We start from the raw sequence: 27,111 nt of genomic DNA, 5'->3' as shown, positions 1-27,111 counted from the left end.
TGCCTCCTGCCCGTCAGGTGATGTTGGCAGGTCTGGCCAATTACTTCCTTAGGCTGTTACCCTAGAAACCTGCAGCTAGGGAGCTCTGCTTAGCCTGCAGATCTCCCTGGCCAGACTTCTTCAGCCTTAAGGAGCAGGCATCTCTTAGTGCCCTGCTACAGTGTCTCAAGCAAATATTTTCTATGATTAATGACCAATATTAATTGCCTCTCTCTTCCCATCTGCTGCTTCTCCCTTTCCTTGTGATTCAGGTGCATACAGCTGCTGTAACCTCGTGTGTGTGTCCTCTTTTTTTCTCTTTTGTGTATGTTATTCGAATCTCTGTTGAGGATATGTCCCCTTTACGAAAAACCTCTCTTTCGTAAGTCACATCATCTCCCTTGAGGAAAGGTGGGGAGTCCAAGAATAAATATTATATTTCATCCACATTATAGCAAAAAAACCTGAAACAGTAATAGACTGAAAGCTGAAATGGAAAGAGATCCATAAAACTACTGATGCATAATGACTTATTAGTGTAAAAATCATGACAAAAGGATGTTGTGTTCTAAATGCAATGTATCAGACTGAAGACCTTAGTAGCAGAGGGAGGGGAATGAAAACAAAGATGGCAGATGGAAAGAATCTACTGGTTTACTGTGGAAACCTTTCACTGCCAGGAACCTGTCCCAACTCTGAACAGAGATTCTGTGAGGGGGCTTAAATATTGGAAAAGCATTTGTCATAGGCTCAATGACTGAAATTTTGGCAAATTTTGAAGGTATCAGGATCCCGCTGTGACAAAGTAGAAGTGTTACAGTCCATAAAAAGTCGGCAGACCCTACCCATCACACATCTGCTTGAGGCAGAGTAAGAAATGGAGGGGTGGCTGAATCAAAAAACCCATCCCAGCAGGAAAGGTGCCTCTTCTCCCTAGGCGCAGAGAGGCAGAGAAAGCCTCCAAGGACTGTTTCCAAGTGATGTTCAGATGATTTGGTTTTTTGGATTTTTTTGTGACTGTTTTGAAGGTAATAGAGAAAGTCCTAAGGAAGTGCTTAAAAATTTCTAATTCATGTAAATTTCTTCCCCTTCACTGTTGATAAAAGTGCTCATCAGCCTACACCTACCCACCTGCAAAACAAACCTCATGTTTTTACAAAAGCTTTGCATATAAAAGTGACACCCAGAAGGTTAGCACCAATTTCATGTTGCAGGAAATATACGCTGGTTTCATGCTGTTATTGTGCAATCTTCCTGATGACAAAACATCAGGATCTGTCGGCCAATTGCTTTATGATAGTATATTTGCAGAACTTGGAAATTTATTGAAATCATGTCTTCTGTGGATGAAGTTTAATGCTCTATAACCTGGACTGAAGCTTTGTTGGTCCATACATGGCAGATAAGGATTGTTCTGCTGCTTTCTGCTCTAACCTGCTCTTTCTCCAGGAGAGTACGTCGTCATGACCACACATTTTCACCTCAAGCGGAAGATTGGGTACTTTGTGATACAGACATACCTGCCCTGCATTATGACTGTCATCCTATCACAGGTCTCCTTCTGGCTTAACAGAGAGTCTGTCCCTGCCCGAACTGTTTTTGGTGAGTTTTTGACATGCAGCCTTTTGATGGGAAAGGGATTTTAAATGAAGAACAAGTGTGGCCTCTTCAGGAACCAGAGTGCAGATGTGGTGGTACCATAACTACCTCTGTATTTGCTGATCTTATTGTCATAGTACTCCTTAGTCTGGGATTTGAATGTCTCTTTGGTGAGCATGGTATACTTCAGCCTCACCCATATGCATAGTGAATAGTCCTGGGAATCATTGTAAAGTGTTTACTGTCTCTCCTCCTGGTAGATGGCTTGTATTCATGTGAACCTTTGCTTTTTTGTGAAGTACCTCAGCTCCAGACCATGAGACCAGGATCTCCTCATGCCTTATGAATTAGGTGCTGGTATGTAGGAGGCTACATAAAAGTGGGACAAATAACATTGTGCTAAGTGTGGGAAAGGCAGTAACTCAGGGGCAGGCAAAATACATCCTGTGGTCCAAATCCAGCCTACCAGGCAGTTTCATCCAGCTCACAGGTGCTCACCAAATAATTGTACCCCGCTCAGCCCGTACTCTTTGCTCCCACCTTCCTGCATGTGAGGGCCCTATCCCCAGCCATCATGCACAGCTTCTGGGTGGAGCCACTTCTGCCATTGCTGCAGCCACCAAGGGATCTGCTTGGTTTCCCCAGCCTCCAGTGGCTCCTCCTTGCATTCCTGGTGCAGTTCTCACTCTGGGCAGCATGTAGGGAAGCTGCAGCTGGGTGGGAGTGCAGAACATGCGGCTGGGGCTGACAGGAGCATGCATTGGGAGCACGCAGCTTGGATGGGCAGGCTGTGGGCATGTGAGGGAGGGTGGGAACCCCCCCCCACACACATACTGCCCCCATGGCCAGTTCCAGGAGCTGCACATGGAGGCAAAGAGCAGAGCCAGGCAACCCACCTCTATCATGCAGGCCTCAAGTGCAGGTCCCAGGATTTACATGCCACCAGGGGGAAGCCTTGTGTGATGCAGCTGGCTCCCTTCCCTACTGCCTGCTACCACATGCAGCTCCTGGGACTGCTTCCAGGTAGAGTCCCATGAACTGCATGTGGCGGCAGGGAGCAGGGCCAAGCTGCTGCCAGGTCCATCTTGTGGGGCTTCCCCACAGTGCTGTGTGAGTCCCAGGAGCTACATGTGAATGCCGCATGATAGAGGTGGGCTGGCCCTGCCTTGTCACCATGTGCAACTCCCAGAACCAGCTGGAGCCACACACCACCCAGTGACTGCTCAGTGTAAGCCACAAGCACCCTCAGGGCCTGCTGCCTGCTTCTGCTGCCACAGACTCCATCCATTTTTCAAAAAAGAAAAAAATGTTAGTGGGGGCTGTGCACCATAGGGGGGCAAGTGGGGGAGCCCCGACAGCCCCCCACCCCCCCTCGTACCCATAAAACTCAAACACACGCACACCCTGCCCACTCCTTCCCACAACCCTCCCACACACAGCCACACCCCTTCACTAACCTCACACACACACACAAACATACACGTCCCATGCCCCACCATACATACCCCCCAACCATACCCCATGCACAATATAAGAGTGAGACTTTATTTTTGAGCTATTATGCAATCACCTCTATTTACACCATGCAAACACATATAAATCAGTCCAAAAATATTTTTTGAAATAAAATTAAAATATGTTATATGATTGACTTAGTATATGACTTGGTTTTTTTCCATTTCCAAGATGGCAACTCCCCTCCAAAGGAGTACTACTGGGGGGAAGGGCAGGGATTTCTGGTAAAAAAGGTCAGGGATTAGGGGCAGGACTTCCAGTCCCAAGATGGCTACCAGGGGGTGAGGCACCTGTTAAGGGGCAGAGCTACCCTTGTGGCCCTTGTGGGCCATAGCTCACCACAACTCATTAAGCAGCCCTCCAGCCAAAATAATTGCCCAGCCCTGCAATAACTACTGAAGGAAGAACGGAGTAGACTACAAGAGAAATGGGAAGGAAGAATATCTGTTTGACTTTCCTTTACTGCTTGCCTGAGCAACTGGTGTCTCTTGCAAGGGATAATGGGATACAGAGTTTTTCACTTTCAGGTAGGGGTGCACCGATAGAGATCTTGGGGGTCGATACCAATAGCCTATATTTAAGGAGACATATCGGCCAGTACTGATCCGATATCTGATACAGCAGCCATCAGCTGGTAAGTCCATTATGGTGGAAAGGGAGGGGGTGGGAAGTGGCACAGGGGTGCAGATGAACATTCTTTATGGTGAGGGAGGGGGCAGGTGTAGGTGCAGGGGCAGACACTGCCCAGCTGGGGCAGGAGAGGGGCACAGGACAGGGGCCCAGCTCGTGGGGTGGAGGTGGCTACCACCGTCGCTTGCACCCTGGGAGGGTGGGGTGGGTACCCCCAGACCTGTGCGATGCATAGCAGGCTGTAGCTGCAGGCTGCAGCTGGTGCTGCACAGGGTTTTTCCTGGCAGGCATTTGTTTGGCTTGGAGTGGGCTCTGGTGGTGCTGGGAGGGGCTGCAGCCACCCCAAATTTTGCTCTGCTCCCAGCCCTGCGCTGCTGCCTGCTGCCTGGCGCAGCCATGGCTTTTCCTGGCACTTGGGTGGAGGAGGGGTGTTCAGTCTGGGCTGTGCTGGATGGCAGGTGGCAATACAAGGCTGGGAGCGTAGCTACAGCAATATTTGGGGTGTCTGCAGCCCCTCTGGAACCCATTCCAAGCCAAGCCCCTGCAGAGAAAAGCCCCACACAGTCATACATTCCTTTTTTATACAGTCACACATACAAACCCACTTATTCACATACATACAAAAACAGACAGACAATCCTGCAAATATTAAGATATTACCAGACCTTAATATGCTTGGGTTAGCTTGGTGACCAGCCAAGTTAACCACAAGAATGAAGCCAGGTCTTGTCGAATGCGTACTGATGTTGCTTCTTTTTTTGTGCAGGACAGACCCAAAGCCTCTTTGTTTTTGTCCATCTTTATAATGATTGTTCCCCATACAAGTCTATGACCTCAGACTAGAGTCTGTCAATCATAATATTGCAACAGAAGAGGATAATATTGTCATCGAGGGGATGTGACAAAGCAAGACCTATGGCTCCTCTTTTGTTGCAATATAATGATTGACAGACTTCAGGCTTTGTGGTCTGCAATTTCTTCCATCTGTTGTCAGCAATTTCTTCAGCTATTGGAATAAAACATGATCTTGTATTTTGTAAGTTTTAACTGCTGATCTTGGACATTGTTGTAACCTTTGGCTGTTAAAGCACAGAAGGCTATTTTTATCCTTCTGGTCTAAGGTGCAAGACTAAGGGCATGTGTAGATGAAATAGGGGCCCTAAATTGAAGTGGTGGGTTTCAAAAAACACCACTTCAGTCTATCTCCTGCTCACCATCCCTGATGGCATGCAGTCTCTGGACTGCGGCCTGGAGTGCCTCCAGCTGGCATGCCAGAGACCCCAAAAGGGAGCAGACCCCACAAGGGGAGGTGGCCATGCTCCTGGCCGCCAGAGCCTGAAAAAGCGTCAGGCAGCCCCCACAGCCAAGAGCCAGGGGCTCCGTCTGCATGGAGCCTGGAACCATGGGCCCCATCTGGGCGGAGGCCTCTGAGGTGCCAGAGGGGGAGGCCGCAGACTCCGAGGGGACCCTCGGGGAGCAGCACATGCCTATCCACATGATGCTGCTGGTAGGTCGGCTGCAGCTGGGACTGCCTTCCCTAGGGTGCACTGGGGCCTCAGGTCTTCCTGCTCACCCTCTTGCGCAAACTCCTGTGCTAACTTGCATGCTGGGCCCAGAAGTGCACCTGTTTGTGTGGCCCATTCATGAAGCTCCAGTCATGAAGGAGACGCCTCAAAGGAGTTTTAGTTTGCTGCGTCCCAAGTCATTTAAGGTGCATTACGCCACCGAATTTCCTACAGCAGCTGGAATTAATGAGCAATACATTGCCGAGGCATGCAAACACTGACACCATTAAAGCGGTGCAGAAGCATTTAGCCTGCTTTAAAGTGTTGTTCACACACCTCTCTCATTTCGTCTCAGCATATGCATTTCCATACATACTATTTATTCTTTCATTGCCTCTTTTCAAACATCCCAGACATACCACAGGCCCTGCATACACACTACTTCTCTCGTGCTATATTTAACCTACAAAATCACAAAACAAAATGATTTACACATATGCTAAGCAATGTAAAAATCAAAATAGAGTCTCACCTAAGGCTAAGTTACACAGTTATTTGAGGAAACTAAAATGGATATTGGTTATAAAATAATAAGTAACAAAGCAATAAAGGTTATTATAAAGGCACTGTTAAGAGTATATAAAGACAAATTAACTTTAGATCAATACCTCCTGCCTCCCCTTCCAACTTACCAGCTGGAGGCAGCTCTGCACACTGCCGGCTCTGCTCCATGCTGCACTGTGGCTGCACTCAGCACAGGCATTTATTGGCCAAATTATCAGCCTCATTGAGCCGATATCCAATATAGACAATTTTCTTTATATCGGTACCGATCCAATATCAAACTGATGTATTGGTGCACCTCTACCTTCAGGTTGTTGCTATCAAGCCTGGTGCTCACCAGAGATCATTGGCATCTAAAGATTGTTTACTGGCCCCTGCAAAATGAAATGCGTCATGTTAGGTCAAATGCCCATGGGCAGATGTCCTTGTTCCCATCAGAGCTGCACACATTTGTGCAGCATAAGCAAACTGATCAAAACTGAATGGACTATGGACGCTCATCACCTTCTGAGGTTTCTCTGCAGGTTGTGGCTGAGTCAGGTTGACAGGGAGCTGATACACATTAAATTACGTGTAAAGTTGAAATCAGTCCTCATGCTAGCTTATTAACTGTTAAATTATAAAATAGTTTCCTTTTATGCATGAAACCAAACTTTGCAGGTCACCTTGTAAGCTCACTGAGGAGTAGCAGGCATTCTCTGAGCCTGGGGTTGGGTTCTAAACCTGGTGTCTACAACAGGCAGCTATTCATGTTTGGGTGTGGATCACTGCAGAACAATGTGGATCACTGCAGATCCACTCATCTGTGGATCACTGCAGAACAATGTTTTCTGAATACTCATTATCCTTTCATTACAAAACATGGAGCTGCTGTCACCAGGCATTAGTACATTCCTTGGCAATAATGATGTCCTGAAGATATTACAAAAGAGGGAAATACTGGACTAGATGCATCAAATGAAAGGGAGAAAAATACCACTTTTTTGATACTATATCGTATGCTGATGGTTTTGAGTCAGATACCTTGCCTTGTGGCTATGGAGTCTTTTCCATATGAGAAGTCTTAGCCTAGCTGTTTTGATAAATCCCAACAAAGGTAATGACATGCTGCATCCCTAAATTTCTTCCACAGTTCCTGCCAGATGTGGAGCATTTAACTTTCCTACTTCCCTTTATGAAAGAGTGGTGATTCCTGAGCTGGGTGACATTATTTTACCAAAACTTTTATTAGAGAAAAATGCAGCAGTGATGACAACAAAACATTTTTTGAACTTGTGCCAGCCTCATCAAATTGTTCATTTAACAATAATGAAAAGCATTGCAGAACAAATTAACAGCTTTGTTTCAATATTTTTAACTGAATCATTTCAATTATTAGATTCTAAATAATTCTTCATTTTGAAGTTGTTGTTTCTGTTGTTGTTGTTAGAATTGAAACTAAACATTTCACCTGTGTCAAGCAAAATGGTTTTGAAATAGTTTAGTTTATCTAAAAATGTATTTGCTGACAATTTCAAAAGAGAAAAAAATGTTTTCAAATTGCTACAAACCTCCCCTTTTTGTAATTTTCCAGAATTGACCCCCAACTCCAATATCTGTTATTTGTCCATTTCTAATGATTACATTTCAATAGTGGGTGAATGACCATTCTACATACAGGCTCCTTCAGAATGAGAGTTCCAAATATGTTAGCATCATTATAAACTAACCTTCTCCTGATCCACCATGTATTTCATTTGGGGGCCACTTCTTTTCTCCAAGGCAATGCTTTTTCACTTCTGACCCAGCAAGTCCCTTCTTACACAAGCACATTTCTTATATACACACTTGTATCCTACAGATGAGAAAGGGACTTGGATAGGGCACAATGGTTATGTCTTCATATCCCCAGTGTGTCCAAAGAGGGCTACCCTTGAGCATTTGTAGCCCACCTACTTCTGCTTACAAATATAAGTCCTGGAAAGGAAGCAATGAAACCATTCTAAGGGTCATCCTTCACGTTTGCTCTTAGCATACCTGCAACTGAAAGCTCAAGTCTGGCTCCTGGGGTGTTCCCAGGGTGGCTTTCCCAATGCATTTCCAAGTTTGGCACATGAAGGGAGCAAGTGGTTTGAGAACATACTCAAGAGTGACCCACTATGAGGATGTAGGGTTAGGGTGTAGACATACCAATGATTCCCAAGTCATTTGTATACCTTCATAAATGTACTGGGACAGCATTTATTTAAAATAATTTACTGATGTTGTAACATGTACACATGCAAGAAGCTTGAAAATTTACAACTGAACTTCTTAATCAGAACCACATGGACCCTTTCAAGCTGGTTCCATGCTCTCTGTATGCTCCAGAATGCCTCACAGTTCAGACTGAATGGGATTCTCTCATTTTTGTGAGAACCTGCAAGCACTTTACCAAGAACCAAGTAAGATACTAACATTTCATAGACTCAGTAGATTTTTCACAAGAAGACATGGTCCATTTGCTGATGTGCTACCTCCAGTTGAAACCAGTGAACTAGAGAAAAAAGAAAAACCTTCTCCAGAAAGCAGCTATCTGCACAGCTTCATGAAGCATGGAGACTGAAATTCCTCCCTGATTTTCACATCTGTAAACATGAGCTGTGAAACAGGAGATTTGATTTTCTTTGTTATCTTAAATTGCAAGATAAGAGTGGACCAGAGTCATCACTTGCCTACACGAATGCAATTCTTACTTTCCTATGCCAACCATAAATACAGCTATCAGTAATTAGCTTTTACCAATATTCTTAATTAATTGAGCTACTTTCAGTCCTGGCATCAGGTTCTCTTTCTGCATAGTCAGTTTCTCCTATGCAGCTTATTAGCATATGGTACAGTTCTTTGCATTGGTACTCTGTTGCCAATGGCAGGTGGAGATGTGTTTCAAGTCTTCCTAACAAGCTGATTGCACAGCTGATGCTGGCAATAGATGTTTTCTCTCACCAGGCCAACCTTCCTCTGTTGGAAGTTGGGGCAAACTTGATGCAAGTGAAGAGCATCCCTTTCTAATCCACTTACAGGGCACAATGAATGTGGGGAACCAAGCTTGGCAGTCGTAATAGTAGCAGGAATTCATGGCTTGAGACCCAAATGGCAGAAATATTCAGCTTTAAAAACATTTATTGATGACTGCTATGTCAGGGACTGAGGAATGTTTGCTAGCTGTACTCTGGTGAGAGATGAAGGCCCAAGTCAGTCACACCAACATATCCATGTGATCTGACCGCACTCTCTTCTCCCATTTTGTTTCCACAGGTGTTACCACAGTCCTCACCATGACCACCCTCAGCATCAGCGCCAGAAACTCCTTACCAAAAGTGGCGTATGCGACGGCCATGGACTGGTTCATAGCCGTCTGTTACGCCTTTGTGTTTTCTGCGCTGATCGAATTTGCTACAGTCAACTACTTCACCAAACGCAGCTGGGCCTGGGATGGCAAAAAGGTACTGGAGGCCCAGGAGATGAAGGTGAGCCTAGCAGGCAAGGCCAGAGAGCCAGTGAGGGATAGGACAAAGAACCACCACACAAGAGAGCTGCATTGGGACCAGAAGTGGGTAACATACAGCCCGCCACACTCCAGTAGGCTGGATGGTATTCACTGGGGTCATCAATCCAGGTCTTGACTGGAGTGGTTCTTGGGGCTGGGAGGTGGAAGGGCTTGTGCAACTTTTTCTGTATTGCATGTGAGGAATGAAACCCTATGGTATTCAAGATCTGATGGATTCTCCATCTGTCCCTGTGTACGTCTGTCTGCATGTATGTCTATAGCCTCCTGTCTCCAGCTTGGTCTGTTGGTGGTTGTGTCTGTCTATCTGTCTTGCTGTGTGGTTTTCTCTGTCACTTCTTTTGTTCACTGTCTGCTGTGTGAGAACTTAAATTTGCTGATCCATATTGCTTTTAGGGGTGTGTGAAATGGGCCATATTCAAGTTCGGATTCAGCCTGAATCAGGGACAGTGATTCAATTTGTTGATTCAGATCACTGTCCCCAATTCAATTCAGCCAAATCCAAATCTGTAGGTTCGATACTGATTTGGAGAATCAGCGATTCGGCCATAGACACAGCTTTAAATGCTTTTTGTATATACCTTGAGGTACCAGGCACGGCTCATGATGGTGGGGTAAATGGAGCATCACACAGGAGCATGGGGGATCCCCCACTTGCTCGATGGCAAACCCAGAAGTGGTCCACTGGGGAGTGCGTGGGGGGGGCCTCCTGTGCCCTCCCAGCTTGGCGATCGGCCATGGGGGGACCCCAGGTGCCCCCCCGCCCAGGCCCAGGAGGCACCAGTCACTGAGTCCGGGAGGCATGGGGGAACCCACTGCACACTCCCCAGCAGACCTGGAAGTGGCTCAGAAGTGCTTCTGGTCCACTTCTGAGTCTGTTCCTGAGAACGCTGGGAAGCCCCTGCACTCCTGTGGGACGCTCCATCCACCCCAGCATCTCAGCGTTCATGATCCACCTAGTACCTTGAGGTATGTAGAAAAAATATTTAAAGCTTTGTCTATATTCAAATCATCGAATCTTTCCAAATCGATTCAGAGGGTTCCAATTCGATTTGGATAGATTAAAGGATCTCCTGATTTGATTCAGATTCAGAGATTTGGCCACCAAATTGGGCTGAATCTCTGCCAGATCGAATCAGGGACCGAAGCTTCACACGGCCCTAGTTGCTTTCCTACTATTACAGCACAAAGCCCGAAGCTTGGTGGGCTTGTGACCTCACTAAAAAAGAGTGTCCACCAACATTGCTCTCCTTGCTTCCTTGCTGTAGATGGCAGCAAGTGCTCTATGCTTTCTCTCCCAGCTATGGAACAGGTGTGACAAAGGGGACTTGATCTTAATGTGTACTCCATGTTACCCTCAGCTGTCATCGGCTGTTGTTTTGCAGGCTGAGGGAAAATGAGTGGAAGTAGCAATTGGCAAAAAATTAGTGCCTGGTGCCACCCACTTTGTCTCTTCTGGCTTCATATCAGTTTTTCTGACAGCTTCCTGCATGGCAAACATTACTAGCCTTGGTTTGCACCCTTCACTGTTCTAAACTGAGCTGCTCAGAGTAATCGCTTGCTGTAGCATGCTGCTTTCTTGTTTGTATTTATTGAATCAATTTCAAAATCAGCTTTGTCCTTGTTCTTGGGTATGAAGCACCTTTTTATTTGCATTTTAATATGCTGCTCAGAACTGTTAAGGGACTATGTGCAAATATCTTGCATTGTTACAGCACAATTTGGAAGGACAGTATTTAATGAATCTCCCTGATAGTGACAGAGCCACAGCATTTAACACAGGGTCAAAGTCTCAAAGTGGGTACAGCATAAAGAACAGGGCCTGTTATCATCCATGCTATACTAATCACAACTTACTGCTTCTCATGTCTCTGCCCTATCTATTCAGGTTCTTCTGTAATGGTATAGATTAGGTCTGTGCTCAGAGATGGCCATGAAGAATGGTTCTGCAGAGCCAACTGACACCCCAATTCACTTGTACATAACAGGGCAAAATTTGGCCTCTAGAGCAATGATTCTCAACCAAGGTACAACAGCACCCTGGAGTGCCTTGAGATACATTGTTCACGGCACTGTTAATGTGCAAACATGATTGATTAGATAAACCCAGGGATTTCAAACAGGAATCTATTGTGTTAAAAACATTCTGACTTGTTGTGGTCTTTGCAACAGTAGAATTTATTATTTTTCTGTAGTCAAAAAATGGGTGAAAACTAGGAGCTAATATTTTATGGAGGAGGGGCATCAAGTCTCTCCTGGGTTCCTTGAGTTTATTGAGGGATGCCTCAAGTCTAAAAAGGTTGAGAACCACTGGTCAAGACATTATAGGCTAATCTAATTGATATCAGCTGGAGTCTGGTCAGGCCCTAAATCCCTTGGGTTATATATATTGACGGGCAAAACAGCCTAGATAAAATAAAAACCAATTCAGTCAAGTCCTTCACTTCTCTCCACTTCAAAACAAGCTCCATCTAAGGAATGCCAGAGATTCAAAAAACTCAGTTAACTTTAAAAGAAGTTTAAGTCTTTAGTGCCCCAACCCTAGTAAAACTAAAGATGCACAAATGGCACGGAGACACCATGAAGAAAACTTGTTCTTGCAGGTATATAGTGGGAATCTGGCAATGTCCGCTCTGTCACAAAGGAAGCACTTCCTGTGAATTTGCATCTTAAATGTGCAGACCTAAGAGGGTCAGATTAGTCTCCAAATTCCTTCTAGGTGTATCCATGTCTAGTCTTATTGCAGACTAAGAAAGTTGACTGGATTCCTATTTCTCTGATGGGCACTTTATATTCACTTGTCCCCAGGTCTTGCAGCATCCATTTTAAGAAAGATCCAAGGAAAGCAACTGGGTTGGGGGACTTAGAAATGGGGTACATTGCCCAATGTAGTCTTCATTTTTATGTCACTGATCTGTTTCCAGGCAGAGTACTTGGAGCAAATGAAAAATTGTCCACTGAGTCAGTTTCAGCCTTTAATTAGCTCTTCTTGAAACAATTGAGGAGGAAGATGGTAGAAGCTGTTAAAACCTGATCCAAGAATGCATATTGGCAATTTATAAAGTACTTGAGCAAGAAGTAGAACTATGACTCCAAACTGGGACTTCATCTCTGGACAGTTGTCTTTATGACTGAAGTTCTGCTATTTCTGCTACAGTAATGACTGTTTTGTAGTCACTGGGGGCACTTGTACATGTGATGATGTTACCATGTACACATGATGAAAATTTTCCTGTGTGGCTTAATGGTGTCACACTTTACATGTACATGAGTTTTGGGGGTTTTAAATGAATTTGTATCATCACAAACTAAATCACATGCTGATGTAGTTTAGTTTGCAAAGTTGCAACTTGGAACATTGCAGCCATTAATTTGTCAGCTTGCCCCTTGGGCACAGAAGAGGTGGGTAGGTTCTGCTGAGAAAAGGATTGGGGACCTTGCCACTTCTGCCTTCAGCAGGCACCTGTGGCTACCAGGATACCTGAAGCCACCCAGGAATGGGCTGGCATGCCCCTAGGGCAGTATGAGGAGCTGCCCAGAGAAGGTAGCAAAGACAGTTTGTGGGGTGCTAGAAGCCTAAGCAAGCTTGAGAAGAATTGGATCGGGCACCTCTGACGTGGAGCAGCACCCAGTCCACTAGCAGTCCACCCAGCCAGCCCCAAGGCACTCTGCCACCATAGAGAGAAAGGCCAGGGTCCCCCACAGCCCAGGGGCTACACAGCCCACCAGCAGCTTGCCCTCTGGCCACAGGAGAGGCAGGAGACTCCACCAAAAATTTTTAAAAATGATCGGGCCCCTCACCACTTCTGCCTTCAGTAGGCATCTGCAGCTGCTGGGACAATGACCTATATACAGTGATGGAAAAATAAAAGCCACCATTTCAATTAAAAACTCACTGTTTCAATTTAGGGGCCATAGAATGCAACCCTGAAGGACTAAACCCCTGTCATGTGTACAAGTGCCCTACTACTATAGTGCATGACTTTCTGTACCGATGAGAGAGGCTAGATTGGTAGCCCTGAATTTTGAAGTTCTCTTTAGGTACAGCACAGGTGTGTTCTGAACTAGGCTGTCCCTATCCCTACGGTAGAACTACTACCGAGAGTCCAAGAGCAAGCAGGAGAATCACCAGCACAGGAAATTTGTTTGAGAGCAGGGACTTAGTATTTTTTGGAAAAAGAAAAAAAATCTCTAGTAAAAGTTTTGAAGGCAGCAACAATCAGAGAGAAGAAAGAAGCTGAGGTGTTTATGAAAAAAATAGTTTTGGAGACAAGCTTTAAAAGCTTGCAGCTAGACCTGACTTGACTGGAAGAGTCTTAGCACTGGAGAACATGTGGCCTTCATCTAAGAGGAGCCTCTTCATTAGATTCTGAAGATGCCTATTTGGGGATCCTGCTGCTGGAGTGTGAATATGCAGTGTTTGAGACAGTACTCACAATGAGAACATGTAGGCTGTCTTAGCATCAACTCTGACTACACTGAAATTCCAAGGAACTAGCTGCAATGGGGTTGTCAACCCTAGGTATCATACAGGCTACCATCAAGGTGATTTTTGCACCTGAATCCAGAAAAACCACCTGCAGTTATGCCTTTTCTGCTGAAATCTGGAAAAGCCACCAAACCTATGAGAATAACATCTATCCGTTACTGTTCGGCAAAAGACCAATGCCCTTCCCTCAGAATGGGGTGCTCTCCTTCAAGCTTCCAACTGAAGCGTGTCTGTTCTTTCAGTGGCACAGTTGTTCATATAAGCAAGAGTCAATGCTTGCTTCTACCTTTTGCTTGCACAGTAGTCTCCTGAATTTCTGGAAAATAATACACAGCTAAGATAGCTACATCCACACATGTGGAAACATAGCATTGTCCATTCCCTTTGGCAGATGGAGAAGCTCACTTCCTTATTCTCCCATCTATTTCCTCCAGGCAAACATCACCAAAGAACCTTTCCCCCAAGTACATGAAATCTTTCAACTGATGACCTGGGTCTTACTCACTTTATCACATTAGCACAAACTTTGCTCTGTGTGAATAAGATGGTGACTAGCACAGGATTTGCTTATCTCATCCATTGACTGTAAATTCTGGCAAAAGCTAGATACATTTATTTCTTTTCCTTGCCAGTAGAAAGATGCATTGAGACAAAACCCCCAGATCACTACCAATGAACTGGACAAATCTCTGGAAATTCATACTTTGCAGACTCCAGATGATGGATTGGACACATTTCTATTTTCTGCTTCCTAAGGGTTAAAAAGACCTTGATAAGCAACTTCAGGTCTATCAAGTTGTTCTTTTTGCCCCAAGGCTCCATTTTCTTGCACCCTTCATATGTATTTCTGTCTACTGGCTCCGCTTAACCCTGAAATTAACTGAACTTTAAAGCTTCATTGGATGTCACGGCTGATAGTGTTCACTGACCTTAAAGTCACCTAAAGCTCATAACTGCTGAGCCCCTAAAATGTAACCCTCTAAGCTTGACTTCCTGGCAGCCCTCCACCCTCACCCTGCAAGTTCTTTTGAACTTCTGGGCATGAAGTGAATCCAAGTACTCCTTGCCTCTTTGTCCATACCTTGCCTCTTTCCTGTAATTTGTTTAGAACTTAGCCACAATCTATGCAAGCACTAATGGAGATTGTAAGTGAAGAAAAACAAGCTTTCTGCATTGAACAACAGTGAGCTGGGGGCCACCCTTACATGTCTGCTCCCTTACAGCCATTCATGGAAAAAAAGAAAGGAAAGACAAGTTGAAGAATGAGCATATCTGAGGCCATATGGCCTTAAGCATGGTCTTCATCATACTGACAAAATGCTGAGCTACTTATGGCTCTCTTTGGTTTTATTTGGGTATGTAGACAGGAATAACTCTGGTCATTCAGTGTCAATATCAATGCAAGGCTGCATTGCTCTGTGCTGCAAGTCCTGGGTAGTACTTGCTCTGGGTGCCTGTGTATACAACACTTGAAAATATACATACTGTATAAGACTGAGGCTAAAGCATGTGTGATCCCTGTAACTGAAAACCCAGAAGTAGCCACCACTGCTCCAGAAATCCCTATCTCCTGCAGTCCACTCCTTAAACCATCTCTAGCTCCACTAAATAGCTGATGAACTTGCATCCATTGTGCTCTACAAAGTCTAAGACTGAATATCTCCTGGAAATGTTTCAGGTAGAGGAATCAAACCACTGACATTCCACTTGACAAGCTTATCTATAAATAATAGTAAATGACAGATATTTTGCATTTTCTAGCACAAATGACGATTCAAAAGTGCTTAAAAATATTAGTGAACTAATCCTCAGTCCCTTTAAAGTAGGTGATTACCAAAATCTCCCTTTTGCAGATTGGAAATTGAAGCACAGAGAAGGTAAGTGATCACAGAATATCAGGACCAGAAGCAGTTATAGAACTTATAAATCCTGAATTTGGGACTTGATAGAAGAAGGCTGAATTATGTAGATAGCTCTGGTTTCAGCAATAATACTGTTGCCAACTAGCATGTTGTGGTGGAGCACCACTGGGGTGCTCACCACTTAGGGAAGTTGCAAGCTCTGGGTGAGCTTTTTGGCTGAGCAACAGGGAAAACACACCCCCCAGGAACCATTTTAAGGGGCAAAGTGTGTCAAAGCACTCATGGTGCTCTGCCACTTTAAGAACTGGGCTTGGCACTGGGCAGGTACAGCCCAGTTTTGAGGAGTGGCCATCTTAAGACTCAGGCCAGCAGGGCTGGGGGCAGCAGTTTGCTACTAGATGCTGTAGAAGCAGCATTGTGTGAAGGAACTGCTGAGCTGAGAACAATTAGGAGGTAAAGGCAGGGGCTTATGGGGATGGCTTGGAGGTTCCTGGTCCTGGACATGACCTAAAACTGCACCCTGCTGGGATAGGGAGGCCTGGTGGTTCTGCCTGTGGTGATTCAGGGCCATTTAAATTCCAGGTTCGCGGACCATCCCAGTGAAAGCTGGGTTGGGGCACCTAAACCCCTGCCCCCACCACCTGGTGGGTTACATGATAACAACAGAGGGAGTAGTGGGGCCAGCGATGTCCATGTGGGACACCTGAGCCCATTGGGGTGCAAGACGCTGAAGGGGAGTAGTGCAGGCCAGGTAAGCTTTGAGAAGTGCCTGAGCCTGAAGGGGTGGAAGACACCATGAGTCTAGCAGGGCAGAGTGGAACAGACTCAATGCTGTGATGAGTTGGGTCTTGCCTCAGGCTGGAGCTTAGCATGGCTGTGAGCAACACCTGTGAGGCTTGGGAAGCAGTACAGGGATGGCTGGAGCTGCATATATAGGTCCAGGAGAACAGGGCATTCAGTGGGCAGCCGTGTGCCTAATTAAGATCATAATTACTTAACAGCAAGGTGTATCAGGTGAGAGTGGCAGGCGGCGTGCCCAGAGGCAGCGGGAGAGCAGCACTGTGGCTGGCTGGGGGGCTCCCACGTTTGCCGTGCATGTGTATAGACTAATCTCATTTGAGGATCACAATGTGATGAAAGCCAGCTTTCATGATATTTCACGTGACAGGAATGCAGTATGTAGAGTCAGTTTTGTGTCACTTTGTGGAGGATGACAGCACATCTTTGCCCAACACACATTGTCATATTTAAGACACCTGTGTTATTTTCCTCTTTTGTTTTTCCAGTTTTCCATTCTGTTTCACTTGCAAACAGAACCCCTCCCAAATTCATATCCTAGGGGGCAGAAGGCTAGTTTGTATCTGATTTCAACTAGAAATCTTGTATGAGTCATCTGCTCTGGAAAATACAACCCGGTAAACCTAAGACCTAACCACTTATTCCTCCACCTTGGGAACATGATTTCTTGAGCATCTGTGCCTCAGAACTCTTTAAAAGGTATGCGGAGCCTTGGGGCTCTAAACATACCGAACAATCTCAAGCAGCTGAAAATGAATGGCTGGTAGAGAATAAACATTTCTGCATCTGCCTTCCTTGGGGCTTGGAAGTCTGATCCAAAGTTTGTTGAAGGCCACTGAAAGGACTCATTGGCTTTAGTGGATTTTGAATCAGGCCCTCAGACATCAGATACAGCTCCTTTATCGTAGTAAATGCCAGCATTCATTTTTTCCAGTATAGCCTCCTGTTTTTTACAGGTTTAAACCAGGATAGATAGATTTGTTGTTCAAATCCTTGTATGGAGACTATCTGCTTTGAGAAGTGTCATGTTAGTTCTGGTCAGTTCATTCATCTCTAGTGAACTGCATGGCTGATTAACAATAATGTAATCCACAGGAGATTCTCAATTAAATTTTTCAAGCAGCAGCTGATCACTCTTTAATTCCATTAGTTCTTACTTATAACATATTACCATACCCATAGGATGTAATTAAGTGGTCAAGCGTATTGAAACTGTGACACATTTTCCAAACCTTTATCAACCTCTTGATAGTTTAAAAATATTCACAACATTCACCTTCTTTGAAGGATGTACCACTAAGTATGGCTCTTCTAGTCAAATTTGATTAATCATTAATCAAAGGTTCAGTTAACCATAAAAAATAATAGCAGTCTTTACAACCGTGTCAATGCCCATGGCCTTATCATTAGCCTAATCCGTCTTTAAACTCTTTTCCACTAGCTGTTTAATTTTTGTAATTACAGGAGTCAGTCATTGTCTGCAGTTATAGCAATAAGATTGCTGAAAAATGTTTAATGCTCAATTGTTGCATGTAGCATCCCACTGAAAATGCATTGTGAGCCCTCTTATTTTTCTGCAGTAATTGACCAAGGATGAAAATTGCCTCTGATATTGAGGAGTAGACACTTCCATTAAGCACCACTGCTACACAGGGAAATGCCCCATGTCCCAGCTGCTACAAGTAGGAAGCCCTACATAGTTTTGCATACAGAGGAAGTTTGCAAGTGGATCATGCCTCACCGTCTTTCCAGGGGGGTTACAGGAAAACAGCTACAATCATTGCAATTGACAGGATGTGTTCTCCAGGTTGCCCATCAGTTGGGAAATGTATTTATTTTCCTCAGCCTCTACTAAATGACCTTCATGAAGTGTAGCTATTGGGGCTTCCTGAGAGAGAGGCAAATATCACAACAGCAGCATCTTCCCTCGGTAGGAGAGCGGTGTTGGCATGTTAAGGTATGTGTGGAAGAAGCAAGCAGGGAATAGCTAGTTGTAGAGACAAAAACATTTATGGGACTACAGTCACCAAATCAGGAACACTATGATTGAGGGGTCCATAATATTTGTTGTTGACCCATACCGGTTTTCTGAAGGTTGTCATATCGTCCTGGAGGGATCCATAGATCTGTTCAGGTTTCACCAAATTTAAAACAAATTAATATTTGTCTGAAAAGTCATGTCAGAAAGTGTGGTGAAACTGATAGGTCTTCATCCTTTCAACAACAAAAAAGCTGTCGTCATCGTATCATTAAGAACCATGCCATGTGACTTGGATGACCGACCTTGAGCTATGCTGGGTGAAAAGTCAAAGTGAATGGAATGAAAATACTGTCTGAGTTATGATGGTTAATATGGACAAACAACAACCCTCCCCCCCTCCCCAAAGGAAAATGCTGGTTACTTCCAAAAGCAATTCTGGAACTGAAAAAGAGGCCAAGCACTATACCAAGTGCTATTTTCAAGGGACCTCTGGGACACCCCTTGTCACTAAGTACTTTAAATACCAGTCACTTGGGGAAACATGGATGACACCATGTTTATACATCTGTTTACAGCTTTGATGGCATCAGCATAAAGATGATTATATAGACATAAAATGTGTGCCACGGGAAAAATCAAATCTGTCCCTGATGCATTTCCATTGAACTCCATGAAGGACATTGGGAATGAATTGATTAATTTGTCCCTCTGATTTTTTTTCTTTTCCTCCCCAACAATCTCATAGTTTTCAGCATTACCTAAAGATCCCAACTGGTACCAGTTCACCTAGCTGGAGTTTGGGCACAAATAGAGATCTACAGGCTGTACCATAGGTACAAGGGCAGCGGGCAGCCAGCATTCCTGGCTGGGGTTTTACTTTGCAGGTTGTTATTCCAGCACTGATGAACCATGCAGTTTAAAATTCTTTCTGGTTGTGCAGACTTTCATGCTAGGGGCAACTGAGGCAGAAGCAATTAGAATGACTTGACCCTAAGCCATTCAGTGAGTCATTGTCTCTACTCTTGTTCTTGCACACAGACTGTTGCTTGATCTGTTCAACCATAGCCAGAGAATTTTCAGCAGGGCCTCCAATGGCTTAATTTCATCCTTAGCATATCTAAGAGATGCTTTGTACCAGTGTGGTCTTGTATACCATCAAACAAATGTAGTCTTGTATACCTTCAAGCCTTGTACACACTCCTGTCTTGTACCTACTGCTCACTTTGTGGCTATATTTTTGGGATCCCAACTTGAATCACTGCCATGTATACACTTCAGACCCCTAGGAGGTGCCATATGACATTTGCAGTGATCATACCATGTAAAGTATAGATGATTTGTAGAATGTCTACTGCCTGAATAGAAATGAAGTCATCCCCCTAAACTCTTCATGCTATGAATTGGATCAAATTGACTATAAGGCCAAGATTACCATTAATGGGTCTGGGCTGACTTCATAATATGCTTATCCTGAGCTCTAAAACGGAGGCTACTTCACATTCTCTCTTCATAGCCCAAATCCCAGCACACCCTCCTTTTCCATCCCTGACAGACCTTTCTGAGTCTGCCATCATCAAGCGTAAGTGGCCCTCACCCCGCATCACCAATTCTTGCAGCATAACCAACCCACAGTTAATTACATAGTATAGAAAGTCCCCTTCCATTTGGCTCACTGATGGCAGGTTGGTTGTCATATGAGCCCTACGTATTGTATAGCAGGGGTACATATATTTAATCTTCATAGACTCATAGTTGGAAAGGACCTCAGGAGGTTATCAAGTCCAACCCCCTGTGTGACAAAGGTACCTTCCAGGCCTGGTATAAGTATGGCCCTGTCCCTGTCTCTGGGCAAACTGCCCACCTTGTTCCCCTGCCATGCCTTGTTGATAGATGATTATGATGTCAAATAGGTGGGAGGCTGTCCTTTGTGCACCTAGATGACGGTCACTGGTACACACACCTACCATCCCTACACGTGTCCCATGGCTCACTGATGTCTCACTGTGTGTTGATTCTCTAGCTGAAGGCTGGCCAAACTGGACAACTGGTCTTTACCATACTGCCCGCTTTGGATGCACACACACACATGCCTCCCTTTCTCACCAGGGCCTCTTGCACTGCACCAGCTATCGCCCAGTGTCTTGCATATTGCCTGTCTAGGCCACGCTGACTCTGTCCTAATCTGTGGAGATGCTCGGGCTTTTCTCTTCACCCCTCGGTCAGCCCTGGCACAAACTTTTGGGCCTGTCCCATGACCCTCACCCAAATGGGCCTGAGTGACTGCTCAGTTATGGGCCTACTTTACCCCTGGCCCCTCTCTCGGGCCGCAACTCTGCCTCTTCCACCCCTTAGGACTCAGCTGCTCCTCCCCAAACTTTAACTGGACCACAACTCTGCCCTGCAACTCTCAGGACCTGGAGTCTTATACCCCTTGGGCAAGGTGCTCCTCCTTGAGCATGCCTGGCCCAGTGCAGGGTCCAACACCTCATGGAACTCAGGCACTTCTCATAAGCTTACCTTCCCCTCCCACCCATCTCTCCTTGTAACCCACCTAATGCTGGGGGCAGGGGTTTAGGCACCCCAACCAACTTTACACCAGGGAGATTGTCAGTCCTGGTATTTGAGTGGCCCCGCCCCACCACAGGCAGAACCACCAGGCTTCCTTATCCCAGAAAGGTGCAGTTTTAGGTCATGTCTAGGACCTATTAGGACTCCTCCTTCCCCATAGCCTCACCCTTACCTCTGAAATATTCCTGGAACAGGAACCCCACAAGGCAATGTTACTCCCCAGCTGCTGAACACAAACTGCTCTGCTTTTATAATAGAGCTTTTCCAAAATGGCCACTCTCATCAGCCACCTGGCAGCTTCCTGCTCCAGCCCTTAAGGGTGTTCTGTCACACCCTGCTCCAAGCAGGATCATCTCCAACTAACATATCATCCCAGCCAAGGCTTTGTCTAGCTAGGTCTTAAAAGCCTCCAAGGATGAATATTCCACAACCTCTCTGGATAGTCTGTTCCAGTGTTTTACTACCCTCCTAGTGAGACAGTTTCTTCCTAATATTTAACCTAAACTTCCCTTGCTGTAACTTGAGACCATTGCTCCTTGTTCTTATCTGGTCTAGCCCTATCATCCTTGATTTGCATCTTCTAGTATCAACACTCACTATCCATGAAGTGAAATTAAATCTTCCTTCAGTGATAGGAAATTACCAACTTCTTGAAAATTCATGGCTAGCCCGAGTGTTCCAAGTCTGTCCTGCATCCTGTGAATATAACTTATACGGTTCTTTAAAAGGCCCACTGCATGACATAATGTTATGTAGCATAGCTGGTCCACCAGTCCCTTATATGGTATGTGATGTTGCATCATGACACCATGGTGCAGTGTCATCGTATATTATCACCATCATATTGTGAAGGCATCAACATCATGCCATAAATCAAGATCTCAAGGTCGTTTATTTTTGTCCCACCAGACACATTCAAACATAGTCGCCCCTAGTCAGCACTGCTGGCCTACCTTGCCATTTCATAGTCCAGGAAGTATGGCTAGATTTGTAGCCAAGCTCTTTTCCAGGAGTCTTAATTGAGTGAAACTGATTCTTCTTCATCATACTTGCTACAGCAATACGTCTCAGGTCAGTTGAGTTGGAGAGAAAAGTAATTCCACCTATCCTTGGCCTGCTTGGCATATCTCTAGCTAGGGTGGCTCTTCCCCAGCTGAGGATTCCCCCGTGTTGGGCAGCTGCCAACTAAGCATGTTTATGTGCTTGTTTGTGCCACTGGAATGATGCTAAAGGAATGCAGCTGGACTGAGAACTGGCCATTGACTTCAGTTATTATTTAAATTGTAGTAATGTCTAATAGCCACCGTCAATGATGAAGACCTCATGAGGAACAGTATTATATGTTGTACTTCAATGATGTATCACCTTATAAATATCACTCACAGAGGATTAGGATTCTGGCCATCTTTCCCTTCCACAATGCTATCTACTTGGTATTTTTGGGTGACCTGCTTTCCTCCTGTGTACAGAGATGTTAACTAGGAGAGCAAAGGTTCTCCTTACAGCTTAACATTGCCTAATGTACACTTTTCCATTCCCTAGAAAAAGGAGCCAGTGGCACTGGTGAAGAAGACCAACAACACTTACAATATTGTGGGCACAACATATGCCCTCAACATCACCAAGGACCCCGGCCTGCCCACAATCTCCAAGAGCGCTGCTGCCACTGCTGCTGCCACCACCATGCCCCCCAAGGTACCCTGCATGGAGGAGAAGCCTCCTGAAAGCAAGAAGACCTATAACAGTGTCAGCAAGGTGGACAAGATGTCCCGCATTGTCTTTCCTGTCCTCTTTGCCATTTTCAATTTGGTCTACTGGGCCACATATGTAAACCGGGAGTCAGCTATCAAGGGAATGATCCCCAAACAATAAAACCAGCGACACAAACCTTCCATCTGTGAACGCCATTCAGGCAGGAATTCTCTGGAGCTTTCTTCTCCATTTGAGTTGTTATTCCTATTAATTTAATTATAATTTGAATGAGATCAATGTAATCAAAACTGTAGTATTTATTTAATCCTTTATTCATTCATTCTAGTTCATTTATGATGATGATCAAGAAAAAAGGATCATAAAAAGTGTGCCTCTAACATTGTGAGTCTGACGTCCTCCCAAGCCACACCTCACCCTGTCTCTCCCCCTTCATCCTCCCTGAAATGAAAGCTGCTTGCATACCATTTTCATTCTATGCTAAGCTCTGCTGAGGCCTGATGGTATATTTTTCCTGTGTCCTCCTGCCCTGTGATGGACTGCCACGGTGGGTCCCCTTTGCTTAGATGCTCCTAGCAAAACGTGTTCAGGGATGTAATGGGCTTTATAGATGTCCTGCCATTTGTATTCGTTTTCAGTGTTATTCCTTATGATGAGCTTTATTCATAGCGTATCAGCTGTCTTGGTTGGTGAGCTGTCCTGGATTCAGGGAGCTGCAGAGGCTGGATCCCTTAATCTTACTGTAGACAGGTGATTCTAGGGCAGTCATGCAACTTTAAGGTTTAATGGGCTGGAGGAAGCCACAGCTATAGTGGAACAGACTACAGTGCCATGTATATCCCTATAGGGCTGCCAGCTCTCCATCTTGGCTATACCATCTGCCTCACTTCCTCTTTCCACCTCCCCAGTAGAAGTATCTTCAGAGCAGCTCTTTCTAGTTGAATCCTCCTATGAAGGCACAACATTAAGCAGGAAATGCTTGTTTCTTCACTGTTCTGGCCTCTGGTAGGCCAGAATGTCATATTACAGGTTCAGGTGCTTCCATCAGACAGAGAAACACAGACCATCAACTGAAGTGCCTATTAAATCAGCACACCAGAGCAGAACAGAGGTTGCCTAAACCTTGAAAGTTAGAAGCTAATGGGGCATGTGTGTTCTGATGTGTGGCTTTAGTTGTTGGGTTTTTTTCTGTTCCTTCAGTCCCTTTGTCCTGCTCTCCATTGCTCTCCATTCTCCTCTCCCTACTCCCAACACATCTTACCTAGCAACCATGTCTCAAAATCTCACCCTTCTCTGCCTTCTGTTTCATTGCCTGAGGATGAACTTCAGCCAGGAAGGTGACAGCAGCTGGACTTTCAAGTTCTATAGAGCAACAGTGATGTTACCTCAGGCTACAAAAGAATACATTTCTGTCTTGATTCAGGAAAGGGGTGATCCTGACTTGGGAGCAAGAGTGATAGAGAGTTGGCAGGGGGAAGAACAATAGGCCTTAAACTGAAGGGCTCTTGAGTACTCTATGCCTGGTGAAATCAGTGGGAGTGAGGATACCTAATACCATGTCTGAAGCAGTGAAACTCTGTAAAATCAGGCTCTTTGAAAAGGCACTTTTAATATTTAATATGTGAAGTTCTTGATTTTGTTATCACTGAAATCCATATAAGTGAGGGGAGAAAGCCCTGGAGAGAGGCTCTTAGCCCTTTGCAACTGCCCCACTTACAAGGACCTAATGACAACCGCATCTTCCCCAACAGCAGGGCTGAGATACTGAGATCACAGCTGTGCATTTCCCCTCCTACTTCCCCCGCTGGTGTCTGGACTCATGGATATGCTGTCCTAACACAGGGCATTGCATGTTGTATCTGGTAAACTCTTGTTTTCCCTACCAGTAGTACTGATCAATCTGTGTCACTTTCCTCCACCCCAGTGCAACCCCATGGTTTCTTTTTGGAGGAGGTTTCTATGAGTCCTGCTCTGTGGGCTGCTGTAATGACCTCCTTCCTGTGCATAATGATCATGTATCAGGTTCAACTTAGTCCTCTCATATTCTGTAAGGGGGCATTTTGGATCAGGCAGACTACTAAGCAGGTGATCAGCATGAGACACATGTGCCCCCCTGGAAGGATCAAGTAGGATGTACATGTACATTTGCAACATTCTGGACCTCTGCATAAGGGGCCAGTCTCACCCTTCATGGATGGAGGATGTGCCCCACCACAAATATTCACCAGGATGGCAGGACCAGAGAGGAAGGGCCCAGGGAAAGATATGTTGTGGTCTATTGTGTAATCCTTACTTGAGTACACAAGATCTTGTTCACACATGCCCTGGCAGCCTGACCACTCCTGTGCCTTCTGGTGACTGTAGCAGTACAATTGTCTGTCTTGTCACAATGTCTGCGACAGGAGTGCAGGAACCCCAGGACTAGATCAGACCCATGCTCCATCTGAGCTAATATCCATGTCTCCATAGGTGGCTAGTTCTGCATTCTCCAGGGGCAGGACTCCCTCCACAAGCATTGGGGGGTAATGTGACATCCACAATTCCATGCTCCCTTCCATCCAAGAACACAGCACACAGCCCTCTCCCTCCCCACCCCCCCCAACAGCATGTGACTTTCCTACAGTGCTTTTCATCCCAGAGACCTGGCACCACCCTCCCTAGGGTGCACCTCACTCACCAGTGCAGCACAAGCCTCTGGTCTGTAAGATGGCAGCTGTTTCACTTTGAATGGCAATGCTGTAGCACAGTTCAGAAAAGCTGCAGGTGAATGTCACATTCCACTGAGACTGCTGATTCCCTGCAAGTTGTGAAGTTTGCCAGGATATAGGTATTAGCATTAATATTCTGAACACTGCTAATTTAACATGCTCGAGAGATAATATTATCATCATTACCACAAACTCTGCTACTCTGATTCCCTGGGTGGTAACTGCTAACAGGATCTTTAATGGACATGTTTTGCTTGTTTCTTTTAGAAAATACTTCTGTCATTTTCTTAAATATACTTTGTCTAGGTTATCTCATAAAACATTCATGGTTCTATAATACTCAGGCTTAAGTGAATGAGATAGAAACCCTTTAAAAACACAATAAAACAGTAATAATGAGTATATTGTGTTTACAAAAGGAATTGTATTGAATGCAAGCTTCAATATGGCCCCACAACATTGCTGTCTCTGAATGACCGCAGTGTAGGAAAGCAGCATTATCTAATGGGATGCACACGTTCTCCTTAATCCATTCTGACACAGGGGGCAGAGATTCCTTTGCCTGATATTTCTTTATGGAGGTTCTTACCAATGACAGCTGTACTTGTTGTATACTTTTTCATGGTTGTTGAATGCAGCACTCTCTGAATTATTTAAAACAAAATACCTGGGTTATATAAACCAAAAACAATGAACACATCTAATTAGCCAGTACTTACCATCTGAAACTTGGTCCCTACAGCAGCACAGTGACCCCCTTGCCTATCTAATATCCATTAGTCTGTTAGGGCAGTCCTGTTCTACCTGGTACCGGTAGCTTGTTGCTTTCATATCTAATGTTTTACTTGTTCCATGGGTTAGACAAGGTAACTGATAAGTCTTGGAGGTAACTTCTCAAAACCATTACTCAGTATGCATTGTTCTTATCCGTTTCCTCCTCAAACTTCAGAATAATTTCCTACCTGTGCCCTGCACAAATTCTTCCAAACTCATGTTTTCTCAATACCTAGCAACTCTTCCTATAAAACAATCTGTAAGTACAGAAGTAAGTAGCTGGGCCTAGACATGTGATATCATGTTGCCCTTGTGTATTACCCTCAGACCTTAGATATCTGCCTGATAAATTGTTCACTTTTAGGGTCTAAGGTGGTATACAGTGAATGCCTCATTCATTCCCACAAAATCCTGGCATTGATTTGTACTGCTGAATGCCAGCTGGAGGCAAAGCAACCAACATCCTTTAGTTAAAAAAAAACCCAAACAAGATGTATAATATTACTTCTACATGAAGAAGAATTTTGGGAAGATACTTATAAATAAATGGTTTAACATCCCCTGCCAGCTGATATCAGGGAACAGACAAAGGTGTTTTTTTCTAAAAGAGACAGAGACGTTTCCTTTCAACTAGCACTAAGTTGTTCGTCAACTTCTATTTCTAAAAACTCCAGATAAGATGTTATCCTAATACTAAATTCTTGATAATATATAGAATAATGTCAAGGGTTCCCACTGTGGTAGACTCAGACCTACACTTCACCCTGAAGCATTTTCAATTTAAAAGAGGATGTAACTGCAGCTTTCTGAAGAATGGAAATGTTTTTTCACAGTGAATTCCAAAATCTGTTTTCTTTCCATTTAGGATCCAAATTCCAACATTATGAAATTTTCTCAGCAAGA

At 44.8% G+C, this 27,111-nt stretch overlaps 1 protein-coding gene across 2 annotated transcripts in view; it reads left to right on the top strand.

The window, feature by feature from the left end:
* The window catches only part of LOC149858313 (gamma-aminobutyric acid receptor subunit alpha-3), a 192,625-nt gene extending 167,207 nt beyond the window's left edge, over positions 1–25,418 (top strand). For both annotated transcript variants that reach the window (XM_090059539.1, XM_090059540.1), the window contains 3 exons: positions 1,429–1,581; positions 9,069–9,280; positions 22,559–25,418. In XM_090059539.1, the coding sequence (XP_089915665.1) occupies positions 1,429–1,581; positions 9,069–9,280; positions 22,559–22,888 (695 nt within the window). In that variant the 3' untranslated portion in view covers positions 22,889–25,418. The remainder of the gene's footprint in view (positions 1–1,428; positions 1,582–9,068; positions 9,281–22,558) is intronic.
* Positions 25,419–27,111: the final 1,693 nt, after the last annotated feature.

This window comes from Crocodylus siamensis, chromosome 8 (assembly GCF_052110815.1).
Source record: "Crocodylus siamensis isolate JL-2025a chromosome 8, ASM5211081v1, whole genome shotgun sequence".
Lineage (NCBI taxonomy): Eukaryota > Metazoa > Chordata > Crocodylia > Crocodylidae > Crocodylus > Crocodylus siamensis.
Note: the sequence above shows the minus strand (reverse complement) of the source record. Positions and strands in the feature narration are given on the sequence as shown.